Source organism: Pelobates fuscus, chromosome 5 (genome assembly GCF_036172605.1).
Source record: "Pelobates fuscus isolate aPelFus1 chromosome 5, aPelFus1.pri, whole genome shotgun sequence".
Lineage (NCBI taxonomy): Eukaryota > Metazoa > Chordata > Amphibia > Anura > Pelobatidae > Pelobates > Pelobates fuscus.
In genome coordinates this window covers 198544184-198561366 of record NC_086321.1, presented here as the reverse complement: position 1 = coordinate 198561366, position 17183 = coordinate 198544184, and the positions used below count along the sequence as shown (strand labels likewise).

Genomic DNA, 17183 nt, shown 5'->3' with positions numbered 1-17183 from the left:
TACTCATGTCAAATAGATCTTTTCTTTGGTTGACATCTCTGGAACTGTCAATCGATCCACAGAATGCTGAATCTACACTTCTTTGAAAGGCTCCCAAAGGTTTTCTATTTATGTGCTGAGTATTGACATATGTTGGTGCATTGCTTGTTTGATTTCCTGTTGACTTTCCCTCTGGCAGACTATAAATGTCTAAAGAGGCTATACAAAAAAAAAATCAAAAATATCAACAGATTTTTCTGGAAAAAAACCACACAAAATAAAATAAGTTTTGGCTGCTCCTATTATGATCACTAATAAAAAAAAAAAATCCAACATTATCAGTTCTGACTGCATGATATTTTGTTTCCACCAGAAAAAAGTCAGATATGTCTGTTCTCTCATGACATTTTTCACCCACTAATGTTCCATAGGACAAAGACCTTGAGCATGACAAAGACCTTATTGCAGGTCGAAACGTTGCTGCTCGTGTTCTGATTTTCCAATAAAACGGCTATTTTACTTACCTTGAGTGTCTAAATCATAATACATTTTTAGTTTTTCATTCACTAGACATGATATACTAAAGATGATACCAGTAGGTGTCTTAATACATAGCTCTTGCTTAGCAACAGTCAAAATGTTTATCAGTTGGTGCTAGCCAGAAAACACAGGAGTGACTTTACACAAAAATGATATTTGATAGTTGTTGTTTTTGGAATAAATAAGACATCTCAACAAAGGAAAGAGAAATGTCATAATATATTTACAATGCGACTACTTACCTCTGTTTTTCAACATTCCATTAATCATTTGAAAACATGGTCTCACACCTAAATAAGTTTACCAGCAGCAAGTCCAAAAAGTCCCCATATCTGCAGCTGGGTACAGATTCTCCCTTCCATTCAACATTTAATCAGCTGGGACAGATTCTCGCTTCATTCAACATTTAATCAGTAAATTAGTATTTACTTAGAACTTGAGCAAAACTAAAAAATAATTCACAAAAGCAAAAAATATGTGTTTATTTAAAATAAATGACTTTACCTTGTCTTTTAATAGCTTGCTGGAAGTTTTCATTTGACTTTTCAACCAAATGACGACCTTGATAGTAGGTCTGCTCTACTCCAGAAGAGTTTATGAACTAATTTGGAAATAAAATAATTACTATCATTTTTATTTGTCATATACCGGTAAATAGTTGGTAACAAGATGCACAATTTGGTAACAGAAATAAATAAATAAATAAATAGATAAAGCTTCCAATATACAGTATTGGGTGGAAAATGAGATATCTAGATGTCATCTGCCTTAACATTTCAAAGTGCAGTGTTTATGTCTACATGCTAGATTAGACTATTTAGCTGTAATACAATTTTTAAACCCCATTGAAAAGCAGGCTAATTGTCAAAACATACATACTTTAAGCTGTTTGCAATGAACAAATCAATCAACAGCTATTGAAATAGCTCAACACAATGAATACTTCAAGTGGTTTCACTAAATTCAACAGAAAATGCAACTTATAATGACTTCTCCAGTCTCAAAATTATTCAACCCGTTCATGGCAAGCAATGAAATAGTAGAGCACCCTTTTGCTGTTATGACCTGCTGCAAACGAGATGCATAGTCAGACACCAGCTTCTGGATGTGTTCCTGAAGAATCTTAGCCCATTGCTCATGAGCAATGGCCTTCAGTTTAGTAATATTTTTGGGTTTGCGTGATGTAACCACCTTCTTCAAACCCCACCAAAGATTTTCTATGGTGTTCAAGTAAGGTGACTCTCATGGCCACTGTAGAATTCTTCAGGACTTCTTCTGCAACCAAACCTTGGTGGAATATGAGGTATACTTGAGATAATTGTTGAAGGTCTTTGTGGACAATCCAATGATGCCCAAGCTTCAGCTTCCTCACAGACAGCATTACATATTATCCTAGGATTTCAAATACTTAAATTAATCAATCTTGCCTTCCACACACTACAGGTTTCCAGTGTCAAATGATGACTAATTGTAGGCAGTGTGTTCTTTTCAGCGTATGCTTCATTCTTCTTCCTCCAGACATATCGCTGATCTTTTGGGCCGAAGAGTTCCAGTTTTGTTTCATCACTCCACAAAACAGAATCCTAAAATTTCTGTGACTTATTTGTATAATTTTGAGCATATGGGAGCTATCTTTTCTTGTGCTTTTGGGTCAGTAGTGGTGTACGTCTTGGAGTTCTGGCATGCAAATCTTCTGCATTTAGTATAGGACTAACTGTGCTCACTGAAACCTCAGTGCCTGTTGCCACCAAGTATTGCTGCATGTTTTTTGCAGCAAGACTTGGTCTTTTGAAGTCAATGTTTTTTTCACAACCTGCCTTCTCAGAAATCCGGTTGCAGCCATTGATAGCTTCCTTTTTCTGCCCCATTCAGGTAGTGTAATCACTGTTTCTTCAACTTTGAACTTGCGAACTACGCTTCCAACGGAGTCTCTAGAAACATTCAGTGCTTTCGCTATCTTTTTGTATTCTTGTTTGTGAAGGGAATTTTGTGCACCATTCTTTTGATTCAGCCATATTTCTAATATTCAGTCAACCATGACACTCAAAAAAACCCCAGTCAGCTTAGGAATTTCAAGTGTTTCCGCTCAAGCACACCTGGTGCAATTAATTAAGCTCTTGATTAGTTGCATCAGATGTGCTTGAGAGAACACCTGTTTTGCATATTTGTGCTGTTGTAAGGGATTCTATTCAGGGAATTGAAGCATTTTGATACTGGAGAAGTCATTATAAGTTGCCTTTTCAGTTGAATTTGGGGAAAATTTTAAAGCATTTGTTGCATTGAGCTATATCAATTGCTTTTGTTTGCTTTCTTAAATGCAAACAGCTAAAAGTCTGTACATTTGGGGTTGAATAATTTTGATTTCAATTGTACATACAGTGTCGAGAAAACAAAATGCTCTTATAAATACAGTGAAACGTGGTCAGTTGTAAACCAACTTGCATTATTCATGATAAAATTATTTCTAATCAGCTATATTGGTCTAAATTTTGCAATTAGATTTTCAATTTACAACAATTCACTGATGTTTCTCTAGTATCAGGTCTCCAAAGGTGGTTTCTAAACAAAACTAGCATAATAAAACATATAAAACACTACAGAAGAAGACCCTGCAGTTTAAATTTGCAAAGACAAAGATCGCCATTATCCATATAGGTTGTGTATAACTAAATACCTTGGAGTCGTCTTCTTGGCTTGGAAGCTGTGTTTTTAATCTTTCATCAATGATTCCTCCTGGAGGAGGCATTTTGTTTGGGATACTGTTGTAATACTGAGGTTCCGTTGTAGCTCCATCATCTTCTGGCCACAATGGTTCATCTAAACTTTGCATTCTAAAAAAAAGGTAATAAAGTTTTTATATATTATCAATGCATAGTGAATCTAAAGAATCTCATCAATGAGATAAGTACATTCTATGCACAGGGTTCAAGCCCTTAATGTTCTGTGAAATATAACTTGTTTTATGTAAATAGAAAATAAGGTTTATGTAAAGAAATATTACACCCAATTAATAATTATGACATATTACACTTTATAGAATGTGTAAAATGTCACTTCTCTTGAGTAATCTATTTATGCAATATATGTCTATAACATATGAAGTCAGAAAATGATTTGCTAAATTTAATAGACATAATTTTTACCATTTTATTTAAAAAAAAATGAAACTGTAGCAAAAAAAGTAGCATTCATTTAAATCAAGGCCAATTTCCCAATTGTACAATGTATAGGCCTACCAAATATATAAATAAAATAGCAATAAAGATTAGTAAGGTATTGGTAATAATAACAATAAGATATGTTCACTTTACCACAAGATAAAATATTATTATTTTTTTATTATAGATCAGCACACCAAACAAATTGAGACTTCTAAAGAAACCTGATAAATCTCTGGATCTCTCCATTTTCCCTATTGAGTAAAGCTTTTATATTTAACATAGTTCAATTGTCAGGTATATTACACGGCAAGTCAAGCAGAACCCTGACAATCTTTGATACAGTTATACTGTTTCCTCAAGCTACAGGCATTGAATGACCATCATCTTGAATACTATACTAGGTATGTCGAAGGCCTCCTCTGACAGCATGCAGAAATAGGCACATCAATGGAGGCTTACGTAGCAGAGTAGATGCCAACCACTCAGGAAACACACGTGAGAATTTTGGAGGGATGGACCAGGTCCGAAAACATCTTTCATACTTAGAACATTGCTAAGTCATTTACGTGAGCTGTTCGTGTACTGACAAATAAATGTTTCTGGCTATTTTACTGCTCTTCCTGGTTTCCTGACACTTTACCTGCTTACATCTCGTCTGAATGTCCCCCTCACTACATTTGCTATTAAACAGGAATGGGGCTGCCACATATCTCTCTGAATAAGCCCTGTCTCAATTTTACCTGTGTTGGAGTGATGCTTTATTGCACTCTATCCAGTGGTGTATTTTAGTTTTGTGCTGCCCTACGCATGACAAAACTCGGGCACCCCCTCTCTAAATTTCTCTTCCTTTTCAAAACCAACACAATCTTTGCCTGACAGACACATGCCCTTACTGATGCATACACTGACAGATACACAGTCATTGCCACACCCACTGTTTAAAATACACACATTCACTGAAACACACACTCACTGACAGACACACTCACTCATTCACAGTTACACTCACTCAAAGTTACACACACACACACACACACACTCACATTCACTGATGGATAGACACACACATTCACCAACAGACACACATACACACATGCACACTCACTGACAGACACATAGTCACTCTGTGTCAGAAACACACCAAATCAGAATCAGATACACACCAAATCAGAGTCAGACACACACACCGACAGGCCCGGACTGGTCATCGGGCACACCGGGCAAACGCCCGGTGGGCCGCGGTGGCAAGGGGCCGAGGCCGGCAGGGGAGGTCCCAGGATCTCCCCTGCCGGTCTACGCAGGGCCGGCACTATCTGAGCGCCGGCCCCACTGTATTCCATGGAGGGCCGGTGGGGAGATCAGAGATCTCCCTCACCGGCCCACTTTAATAGATAGACCTGTGGCTGGGGAGGGAGGAAGAGGACCCGGCGGAGCTCTAACTTGCAGCTCCGCCGGGCTCCTCTCGCGAGATCCGGAGCATTGCCATGGCAACGACCGGATCTCGCGAGAGTGAACTCTAGCCCGCAGGCTAGAGTTCACTCACCACCGGACCACCAGGGATCGTGTGATAGTGCGAGTGCCCCCCCCACCTCCCAAGTACTACCGTGCCTGCCCCCCCTCCCAGACTAAAGGTAAGACGGGAGGGGGGGATATAATGCCTACTTAGATTTTTTCATTTGTTTAATTTACCCCAACACACTATCCCTAACATTTACACACAACACTCTCACACACATAATCCACAGCACTATCACATACACATTATCCACAGCACTATCACACATATCATCCACAGCACTATCACACTCAGCACTCTCACACACATCATCCACAGCACTATCACACTCAGCACTCTCACACACATCATCCACAGCACTATCACACTCAGCACTCTCACACACATCATCCACAGCACTATCACACTCAGCACTCTCACACACATCATCCACAGCACTATCACACTCAGCACTCTCACACACATCATCCACAGCACTATCACACTCAGCACTCTCACACACATCATCCACAGCACTATCACACTCAGCACTCTCACACACATCATCCACAGCACTATCACACTCAGCACTCTCACACACATAATCCACAGCACTATCACACTCAGCACTCTCACACACATCATCCACAGCACCATCACACTCAGCACTCTCACACACATCATCCACAGCACTATCACACTCAGCACTCTCACACACATCATCCACAGCACTATCACACTCAGCACTCTCACACACTTCATCCACAGCACTATCACACTCAGCACTCTCACACACATCATCCACAGCACTATCACACTCAGCACTCTCACACACATCATCCACAGCACTCACACTCAGCACTCTCACACACTTCATCCACAGCACTATCACACTCAGAACTCTCACACACATCATCCACAGCACTATCACACTCAGCACTCTCACATACATCATCCACAGCACTATCACACTCAGCACTCTCACACACATCATCCACAGCACTATCACACGCATCATCCACAGCACCATCACACTCAGCACTCTCACACACATCATCCACAGCACTATCACACTCAGCACTATCACAAAACACATCATACACAGCACTCTCACACACATCACACACAGCACTCTCACACACATCACACACAGCACATCATCCACAGCACTATCACACTCAGCACTCTCTCACACACACACATCACACTCAGCACTATCACAAAATACATCATACACAGCACTCTCACACACATCACACACAGCACTCTCACACACATCACACTCAGTACTCAAACACACATCACACTCAGCACTCTCACAAAACACATCATACACAGCACTCTCACACACATCATACACAGCACCCTCACACACATTGCCCATCATATACACATACTGCACCCCTAACATACACACAGAACCTCCCCAACACACATACACAATACTTCCAAACATATGTATAAATATATGTGTGTGTGTGTGTGTATATATATATATATATATATATATATATATATATATATATATATATATATATATATATATATTGTGACAAAAGTACTCCTTTCCCTTGGTACCTTGTCCTGGGATTGGGGTGTTACACACAGTCTTTTCAGGCTTTAGAGACACTTCACACGCTGGATGAGGTAAATTAACTTGCTCTTTTATTGAGGTTCCAAAATAAATGCACAGTAAGGTATAACGGTAACAAAAATATATAAAACAAAAGCCTTGCTCTTCTGAGCACTAACTAAACAAAATAATCAGCTAACTGGGTTGGATGGCTTGTCCATTTCCCAACATAACCATAAGCATAAACAACCTTACTGCTTCAGGGTTTTCAGCTCTCTGTTTCCACTCACAGAAACCAAACACAATCTCCCTCCTTCCTTGGCAGGGGAGTACTTAATAGCACTGGTAATTGACAATCCTTTTCAGGTGAGTTAAATTAGGATTCAAACTCTGGAACTGGACTTCTCACCTGTAGGTTCCAAGCAACTTCCAAAATGTGGAGTGGAGCACTGGCCCACCCTACTCTCCAAGTACTCCACCCCAGGGCCCAAATATACACATATTTAAAGTGCAACATTCATTATAACATTACACATTTCCCTGGGGCTAATTACACAAAGTAGGAACCTTGCAAAATCTGGGGAGGTATATAGATTCCCTCCAGCACAATTCCTTGCTTTCGGTCACAATATATATATATATATATATATATATATATACACACACACACACACACACACACTACATTCCTGACATACACACTCTGGATCCCCTATACACACACTAGATTCCTTGTAAGCAAACACATACTACACCCCTAAACACACACTCTCTACAAACACTACATCATCTATATACACACACTATAGCCTGTATGCACACACTTGCTACATCCCCTATACACACATTCTCTACAGCCCCTAGCCGCATATGCATTACATTACACCACAAACACAACACGACTAAAACCGACCTTATTACACAATACCACACCACAATCAGCTCACTCTATACACACACACAATCTCACATGCAGGCTCCAAACACATGCACAATACTCTTTCCTGGCATTTTTGTCTCCTGGTATCCATTTATAGAGACACCAGAGACCAAGTTGCAAGGAAACACAGTGCAAGCATGTTAATAAATTTGCTTGCACTGTGCAGAACAAATACAGCTTTTTTTTACAGGCTTTTTTCTCATGCTAGAGCTCCTTAGTAGAGCTCTGCGCCTGGTCTGCCCTGGCCTGCACTTTGAGAGGGGGCGTGTTTGTCGTTAGTGATGACAAAACACACCCTCTCTGCCCCGCCCCCTTCTTAGTGGGCCGCTGTGATAGAAAAATGCCCGGGCCGAATTTTTATCCCAGTCCGGCCCTGCACACCGAGACACGCATATACTCACTGACAGACACACACTGACAAACACACAAACACACTCACTGACAGACACATATACACTCAGTGCCAGCCTACTATGACAGAATCACGAGCCGCCAATACCCCCTTGTGTCATAGTAGGCTTGTGGAGATTAGGTAATTATTATTGTTTACTATTTTGCCTATTTTTTGTTGCTTTATTTACCGTATATACTCGAGTATAAGACGAGTTTTTCAGCACATTTTTTGTGCTGAAAAACTCCCACTCGTCTTATACTCGAGTGAGTGTCTGTATTTTGGCAATTTTCATTGCCATAATACAGACTGGGGGGAGAGGGGGGCTGGCAGAGCTGTAACTTACCTTCACAGCAGCTCCTGTCAGCTCCCTTCTCTCTCCTCCGTCCATGCAGCTCCCAGGTCGTCTTCCTCTCACACACACACACACACACACACACATACACACACTGCATTCATTATATACACACTGCATTCATACACACTGCATTCATTATACACACACTGCATACACACTGCACTCATACACACACACTGCACTCACACATACACACTGCATTCATTATATACACACTGCACTCATATACACACACTGCACTGCATTCATTATACACACTCATATACACACTGCACGCATATACACACACTACACTCATACACACACTGCATACACACTGCACTCATACACACACTGCACTGCATTCATTATATACACACTGCATTCATACACACACTGCATTCATACACACACACACACTGCACTCATATACACACACTGCACTCATATACACACACTGCACTCATATACACACACTGCATTCATACACACACTGCACTCATACACACACTGCACTGCATTCATTATACACACACTGCACTCATATACACACTGCACTCCATTCATTATATACACACTGCACTCATACACACTGCATACACACACACTGCATTCATATACACACTGCATTAATTATATACACACGCTGTAAATAAATATTCAGTTAATATAATTTTTTTAGGATCTAATTTTATTTAGAAATTTACCAGTAGCTGCTTCATTTCCCACCCTAGTCTTATACTCGAGTCAGTACGTTTTCCCAATTTTGGGGGGTAAAATTAGGGGCCTCGGCTTATATTCGGGTCGGCTTATACTCGAGTATATACGGTATTTGCTTATGTATGTAAGCATTTTTTGTTTAATAAAGGATTTTTATATCTTGAAGTAGTGGTTATAGTGTCTATGGTCTATCGTAACATCCAAGATACAAATCTGATGGATGAACTGATGAACAGGGTCCAGTGTATCCTGTTAAAAGCTTTGGGGGTCTATGGTTAGATAGCCAGTTCTAGTGCTGACTGATCATTTGTGGTTTGCCTTTCTTATGCTGAATTGTGGGCATTCCCAAATTCGAGGAATACTCGCTACCTACCATTTTTCTTTATTATTTCTATGGAAATCTTTTTGTAAAATGAAAAAAGAGGACACACTCGTTACACAGAAAGCACTTCAGCAAGCTGCAGTACTTTATGGATATGGAGTTTCACTTAATGAAAATATGTTGAAAATAAATTACTTGTTTATTGCTGTATTTGTACAATTAAAGGAGCAATTTAGTGTTAGGAATACAAAGATGAGGTTAAAAAAACTCTTCGGGTCAGGGGGCGGGGCCTGGCCACTGAGCAGACTGGTCGCACTAAACCAGAGCTCCGTGTAGGAAACTGCAAATAAGAGACTTATTACTAACATATCACGCCGAACTTACTAATTTAGTGCAGCAGAGCATCAGTATTACCCCGAGACTCAACTGGACGGATCACTGTGCTCGGAAAGGCCCTCTGAAGCAGACACAGAGTTGCGGCATACCAGCAGATGCAAGCGTGGGAGAGGCAGCCGACCTCCACCGCGAGCTGTCCTGCGGGAAAAAGCTGCAGCGCTTAGGACCCCGTTTCTCCCCCTTGCCGGTGAGGGATATCCCGGCACAATCAACCGATGAGCTAACAGGCTTTGCCTTAAGACGACAAGCGGAACCAGGCAACTCACCTGATCCAGACACAACGCACTGCAACACAGCCAGAGCCAAGATGGCGACTGCCATGCTGACGACATACGGCCTGCTGGAAAATTACGAACAGCGGCTGGATGCACTCTTCAAAGATTTATGGCAGAAACTGTGGCACAGAGGGGCACAAACTAAGGGGAAGCAGAAGACAACCGACAATCGGCGGCACCCACCTCCCGGTGGCCTGAAACACGAGGGGGGTGGGCCTCAGAGCACCCGACCAGCCCCCAAACCACAGAAACCGGTGAAGAAGAGAGACAGCTTGAAAGCCACATCCTGCTCAGTGTCGCCCACCGCTCGCAACTACCCTTTGGGGCTGAGGCCTGCGCCCAAAGAGAACATCTACCACCATTAAGCAACCACGACTCAAGAGAAGGCCCTCTCATGGAATTTACAGAAGAGCTGCAGGGGCCACTCGGCACCTCACCGATCAGAGTACTCAGTTGCAGGCCTAAACGGACTACCCACAGGCCTCAACCACCCACCGACTGGTCGACTCTCACTCTGGCAGGCAGGTCTGCACAACACCACTTTGGGGGACAATATTATACCAGCAGCTGGCGTGGGCTAAGTGACTCTCGAGATCTTATACTAGTACAGTTAATTTTGCCAGTGTATTATTGTTTATGGTTTTGCCTAATGGACACCCCTAGCATGCCTCTGTGCTGCATCTTTTACTATGACACACACCTTAGTTGCCAGCATGATTTAATCTGCCCTAGCAATCACCAAGTCTACTAGGTTTTCTATGCCTGAATACCCTCTCTCAGTTGTGTGCTGAGACACGTTTACCAAGCCTGAAAAACACTGTTTAGTCCTACACCGACCTAAAGGTGCTAATTATCAAATACCTTACTACTGGTTACCATGTCGATATGACAGAGTTTGCTACTGCTGTTGAGGCATGGCAGGCGTCTTTGTATGTTAATGAGATGACACTTGTGGAACTCATACTATAACGCATAAGATAGGACGTAGCTCAGAATTGTTGCCTGATCTGCCATAACTAGCTCCTGCCATGTGGCGATATTTTTCATGCAGGACCTTACTGTGTAAGCTGTGTTGTGTGTCAGGTTTAGCTAAACAATTACTGCTAAATGCTAAATGACCTGCGTGCAATAACTGTTGAACCCTGCATACATATAGAATAAAAAAAAATGTGTGACGAGTGCCACTGTCAAACTCTTTTATATCTTGATATATGATGATAGACGCTGTTGTGACGTTTGTGGAAACTTTGTACCTACCCGCACAACAAAAATAAAGAATTAAAAAAAAAAACACTCTTGGGGGTCAATTACCTGATTCCAGCCCCAAGGTCCCTCATTTGTGGGTGGCACTCCTCCTCCGCTGACATCAGCCGATAGGGAGGACCTAATGTGCATGCATGACAAGTGCCGCATGCGCATTAGGCTTTACCCATGGGAAAACATTTAATCAGTGCTTTCCTATAGGGATTTAGAGTACACTGGATGTCCTTATTCAAAGCATGAGGACGTCCAGCGTCCTTTTGCGGAGTCAAGCTATGTGCAACTACAAGAAGTCTCTTTAGAAGTGCCACTAGAGGCAGTCTTAGCACTGCAATTGTAAGCATTGCAGTTTCTCTAACAGGGAGACAGATAGGAACACTGCACCCAGCAATTCAATGAGATGAAGTGGTCTGGGTACTCATATATTGGACTGTCATCAAACTAAAGTCTTGAAAACAATTGTTAAAAAAAATTAATATACATTAAAGCATCCTTACCTGTCTGGAAATGCTGGGATTTTAGTAGGACATTGTAGATATTGTTTGAAGCGAAGTTCAAATGCTTGCCCAATGGTACTGATTACATCTTGAGCCAGCCCATCACAGCATTCCAATATGTGACAAGCTATATCAAAGAAATAAACCAAGGATACAGATATAAACACTGAAATGAAACCAGTGTATTATGAGAATATTTGAAAATAATCTTACCTCGTCGATTAACAGGATCTTTTGCTACATAAGCAACATAGTCTGTTGCATCCTAGAAAACAAGGTATTTTTAGTAATACGCATGCTGAATGGTTTGTAACTTACAATAAGAGACACTTTTGTTACAATCATATACCCTACCACAGGGGTGCCCAAAAAGCAGATGTTTCAGAACTAAAACTCATTTAGAATGCCTTAAGAATGCCAAAGCATCATGGAAGCTGTAGTTTTAAAACATCTGGGTATCTACCTTTTTGGCACCCCTGTTCTACTATAATCAGGGCTGGATTTACATGATTTACATAAAGATAATGAGGGGGGGGACCTACTGTCCTCCCCCCCCCGCCCCCACCCCTGGGCGGTGGGTGGGGGCCATAAAGATAATGAGGGAGGGGGACCCACTGTCCTCCCCCCCGGCCCCCACCCCTGGGCGGCGGGTGGGGGCCATAAAGATAATGAGGGAGGGGGACCTACTGTCCTCCCCCCCGCCCCCACCCCTGCGCGGTGGGTGGGGGCCATAAAAATAATGAGGGGGGGGGACCTACTGTCCTCCCCCCCGGCCCCCACCCCTGCAAGGTGGGTGGGGGCCATAAATCACAATGGACCTAAGGTCCTCCCCCCTGGCGCCCACCCCTGAGCGGCGGGTGGGGGCCCTAAATACTAAAAAGGCGGGGACCTAAGGTCCTCCCCTCTGGCCCCCACCCCTGAGCAGCAGGTGGGGGCCCTAAATACTAAAAATGGGGGGGGACCTACGGTCCTCCCCCCTGGCACCCACCCCTGAGCGGCGGGTGGGGGCCCTAAATACTAAAAAGGGGGGGGACCTAAGCTCCTCCCCCCTGGCCCCCACCCCTGAGCGGTGGGTGGGGACCCTAAATACCAAAAAGGGAGGGGGACCTAATGTCCTCCCCCCCATCCCCCACCCCTGAGCGGTGGGTGGGGGCCCCTTTAGAAGAAAGAAAACATAGAATGGTAAGTTTTTTTTTTTTTACAGGTACTTAGTTAAAGGTCCCCCCCTCATTATTTTTAGGGTGAGGGCGGTAGGTAGGGGGTTAATTTTTTTTTGGAGGGGGAGGGGGTGACTAGGGGTTTGGGGACCCCTAGTCACCTGGGGGGACACACATTTTTTTTAGGGCCCCCACCCGCCGCTCAGGGGTGGGGGCCAGGGGGGAGGACATTAGGTCCCCCCCTTCTTAGTATTTAGGGCCCCCACCCACCACTCAGGGGTGGGGGCCAGGGGGGGACAGAAGTTCACCCCCTATTGTTTTTTTAGGGCCCCCACCAACCACTCAGGGGTGGGGGCCGGGGGGAGGACAGTCGGTCCCCCCCCCATATCATTGAGTAAACTTTGACAACCCCACCCCCAGCCCCCGAGCGGCGGGTGGGGGGGTTGTCAAAGTTTACTCAATGATATGGAATACGGGGCGGACCGAACATCGCATATGTTCGCCTGCCGTGGCGAACGCGAACAAGCAATGTTCGCCAGAAACTATTCGCCAGCGAACTGTTCGGGACATCTCTAATTCTAATACGATGAAACATTTACCATAGCTGCTTCAAGTAATAAGATTATGCCATTAAACATAATATCAGTAAAGTATTACTTTACTGAGAGGGTAGTGGATGCATGGAATAGCCTTCCAGCTTAAGTGGTAGAGGTTAACACAGTGAAGGAGTTTAAGAATGTGTGGGATAGGCATAAGGCTATCCTAGCTATAAGATAAGGCCAGAGACTAATGAAAGTATTTAAAAAATTGGGCAGACTAGATGGGCCGAATGGTTCTTATCTGCTGTCACATTCTATGTTTCTATCCACTCAATAAGGGTTTGCCCTATTAGAACAGAGTTAATCTATTCTATTAGTGCACTTACACTGTTCTGCACCTTAAGAATGTATTTTGTGAGGTTCGTGTAAATGGGTCTTTTATGAAGTTTGTGTTGCCTAAATAAAGATTAAATAATTTTTAGCCCTCTTTATTTTGCTTTTTGAACTTGGTTTCAGAATATTTTGGGTTATCCCCTAATCTTCTGTCTAGGGCTTAGATTAACTTCTGACTGCACTCTCTAGTGCCCTCTACTGAGACCAAAGGGGCATGATTTACACAAAAATTGCTTCATTAAGCTAAAGTTGTTTTGTTGCCTATATAGTATCCCTTTATGTGGACAACAGGTCCAACAGCTTAGAAGCAAAGTTTATGTAAAGGGCCAGGATCAAATTACAGAGCTGGAGCCTAGCACCCCACCATCTGAAAAATTCACCAGCCACCACTGCATATGAGTGTTTAATGCAATCTAGTCATTGGAAACGTATTATATTGTAGAATAAATTCAATATTACCGGATCTCCACCAGATGCAAAGGAAATCGACTGCATGTGATGATTTGCTATGATCTGTATTTGATAAAAGTAAAAGAAAGCAGATCAGCAACGTGATAAAAAAATACAACCACAAATGAACCTATACAAGTGTAAAAATATTAGCCAATATAAAGGAACATTATATAAAAACATCAGAGAGTTAAAAATCAAAGTTCAATATGAAATAATAAATATATATAACCTCTAGCGTCAGATATTTCCTCATAGGAAAGCATTAAAGGAACACTCCAAGCACCCAGACCACTTCTGTCCATTGGAGTGGTCTGAGTGCCAACTCCCACTACCATTAACCCTGCAAGTGTAATTATTGCAGTTTTTACAAACTGCAATAATTACCTTGCAGGGTTAAGTCCTCCTCTAGTGGCTGTCTATTAGACACTAGAAGGACTTCCGTGTTCTTAGAACACGAAAAGTGTTTTAAGCGACGCTGGACATCCTTACGCTATCTGAGGACCTCCTCACGCTATGTGAGGAACTCCAGCGTCGCAGAAATCCCAATAGGAAAGCATTAAAATAATGCTGCGCATGTGCATTAGGTCTAGGAGGCGAGTAGGCGGAGCCTGACCCAGCACCGAGGGACATCGGCGCTGGACTCCGGTAAGTCACTGAAGGGGTTTTAACCCCTTCAGCAACTTGGGATAGGGGGTGGGATGGAGAGGGGCACTGTAGGGTCTTGCAGTGCCAGGAGAACCAATATGTTTTCCTGGCACTGGAGAGACCCTTTAAGGGCGAGAGAGGGGGGCACTGTAGGATTCTATAGTACCAGGAAAATGGCTTTGTTTTCCTGGCACTATAGAATCTATTTGATGTTGAATTTCCCTTTGAATTCTCCATTAATTCTCACTTTCGGGAATAACCCCTGAATGGTTAAGCTTGCTGCTGTTTGCAAAGCAAGGGTTTACTGTGCTTACTGAATAGCAATTTTCTCTGGATTGTCATGGAGTACAAGATTTGCACCTCCCTACAACGTTTAGTCATTTAGTTTACAATTTGCAAATTCACTATAAATATTTTATAATCTGGATCAATTTGTTTATTGGGCAACTTCCAATTTTTGCTTTAAACTATGGATTTTTCATGTTTTTAATATGATATGTATAATCTGCTAGGATTTGAATGGATTTTTGCTTATTTATAAAAAATATATATTTTTTTTAAATAAAGAAATAATTTTCTCTGTGGATATTTAATAAGGAGACCTTCAGTTTTTAAATGGATTCTGGTCTTTTTGCAATAATGATATGTCAAGGTGGAGTGATTATGTGTTTATGTGTGTAATAAGTATTCTTTAGGAATATCTTCATTGGGATTGTACTGTTGAAATGTTTTTCATTTTAGTAATGTGAAGTAATTTCTGTATTTATTTATTTTTGATAATCTTTATTTATTAATGATTTTTAGTGTTTTCCAAGAAAGAGTACACATAAAGTACGTAGGTCTCTCAATATACAGTAAAGCTTAGATTATATGTATATACATACTATTGCTATGTAACATGGCACATGCAATTGTCCTGCACCCATTATTATCGATTACTATACTGGCATTCGGTAGATGAGGTCAACGCATACAGGACTGTAATAAGTCTCCGGGCAGTCACAAAAAGGGCACGATGTGGTCTTAGAGTGTGGTACCCCCCAAAGCGTTGCCACTAGTCTAACACCAAATAATGTAGGAGTGGGCCCCTGCAATTATAGGTATGAAAGTAATTAAGAGGAAAGTATGATCCCCATCCTAAGAGGTCGAGACCCCCCCAGGTCCCCCCTTGTGGCACCGCAGGCTACAATACCTCACAGGTCACAAGCAATGAATATAAACCATGGTTGCCATGTCTCCGCATATCTGGACCCCCTCCCTATCAGCAAGGAATAAAGCGCCTCCGCCGCCTGAATGTCCTCGACCCTGTGAATCCACTCGTCCTTAGTAGGGACCTCCGTCCTTTTACAAAAGACCAGTATGAGGGACTTGGCCGCGTTCAGTAAGTGGCATAAAATTTATGTTTTATAAAGTGAGACCGGTTGTGATGACCATTCGGTCGAGTCTCCTAAGATTGCCCTCACGTCATCTTTTACCCTCTCCCAGTATCGGATGATGTCTCGGCATTCCCACCAGATGTATATCATCGTCCCCCTTTCCACCTGGTATCTCCAACATATTGGGGAAACCGCTGGTAAGATTCTGTGAACTAGAGTTGGCATTTTATATCATAGAGATATGAGTTTATAGTTCATCTCTTGATATTGAGAACTGATGGAGCTCTTATGCCACAGTTTTGCCTTATCCCATTGCGACAGTGAAAAAGTCCTGCCCATGAGAGCTTCCCATTGCCTTTGGAAGGTATTGTTCGCCGAATGAGTTCCCACCAAGCGATATTGGTAGAGCATGAAGACTGCCTTTTCAAGCTTACTGCCTCACACACAGAGTTCCTCAAACCACGTGAGTTCCCTGTGCAACCGTTCTTTATGCGGGAGCGCATTATAGTAATGGGTTAGTTGCATGTAGCGGAAAGAGGTCAGGGCCGTTTGCAGTCTAACCTCCAGCAACGAGTTCAGACCCCGTAGTTACCCATCTCGTAAGGCTCTACAGATAGGGATGCTGTCCCCTTCTCCCAGGAAGGACCTGGGTTCGTTACCGGGAGTGCGAGATGGGGCAGTTCTTCAATGAGATGAAGTGGTTTTGATGGCTATAGTGTCCTTTTAATCTGGTG

General features: G+C 42.5%; 1 protein-coding gene across 2 annotated transcripts in view; it reads right to left on the bottom strand.

Moving 5' to 3' along the window:
* Positions 1-17183, bottom strand: part of SHC3 (SHC adaptor protein 3) — a 126047-nt gene that overhangs the window by 3013 nt on the left and 105851 nt on the right. For both annotated transcript variants that reach the window (XM_063454943.1, XM_063454944.1), the window contains exons 6-11: positions 14435-14488; positions 12100-12151; positions 11887-12013; positions 3194-3350; positions 1024-1120; positions 4-198 (exon numbers count right to left, since the gene is read on the bottom strand). In XM_063454943.1, the coding sequence (XP_063311013.1) occupies positions 4-198; positions 1024-1120; positions 3194-3350; positions 11887-12013; positions 12100-12151; positions 14435-14488 (682 nt within the window). The remainder of the gene's footprint in view (positions 1-3; positions 199-1023; positions 1121-3193; positions 3351-11886; positions 12014-12099; positions 12152-14434; positions 14489-17183) is intronic.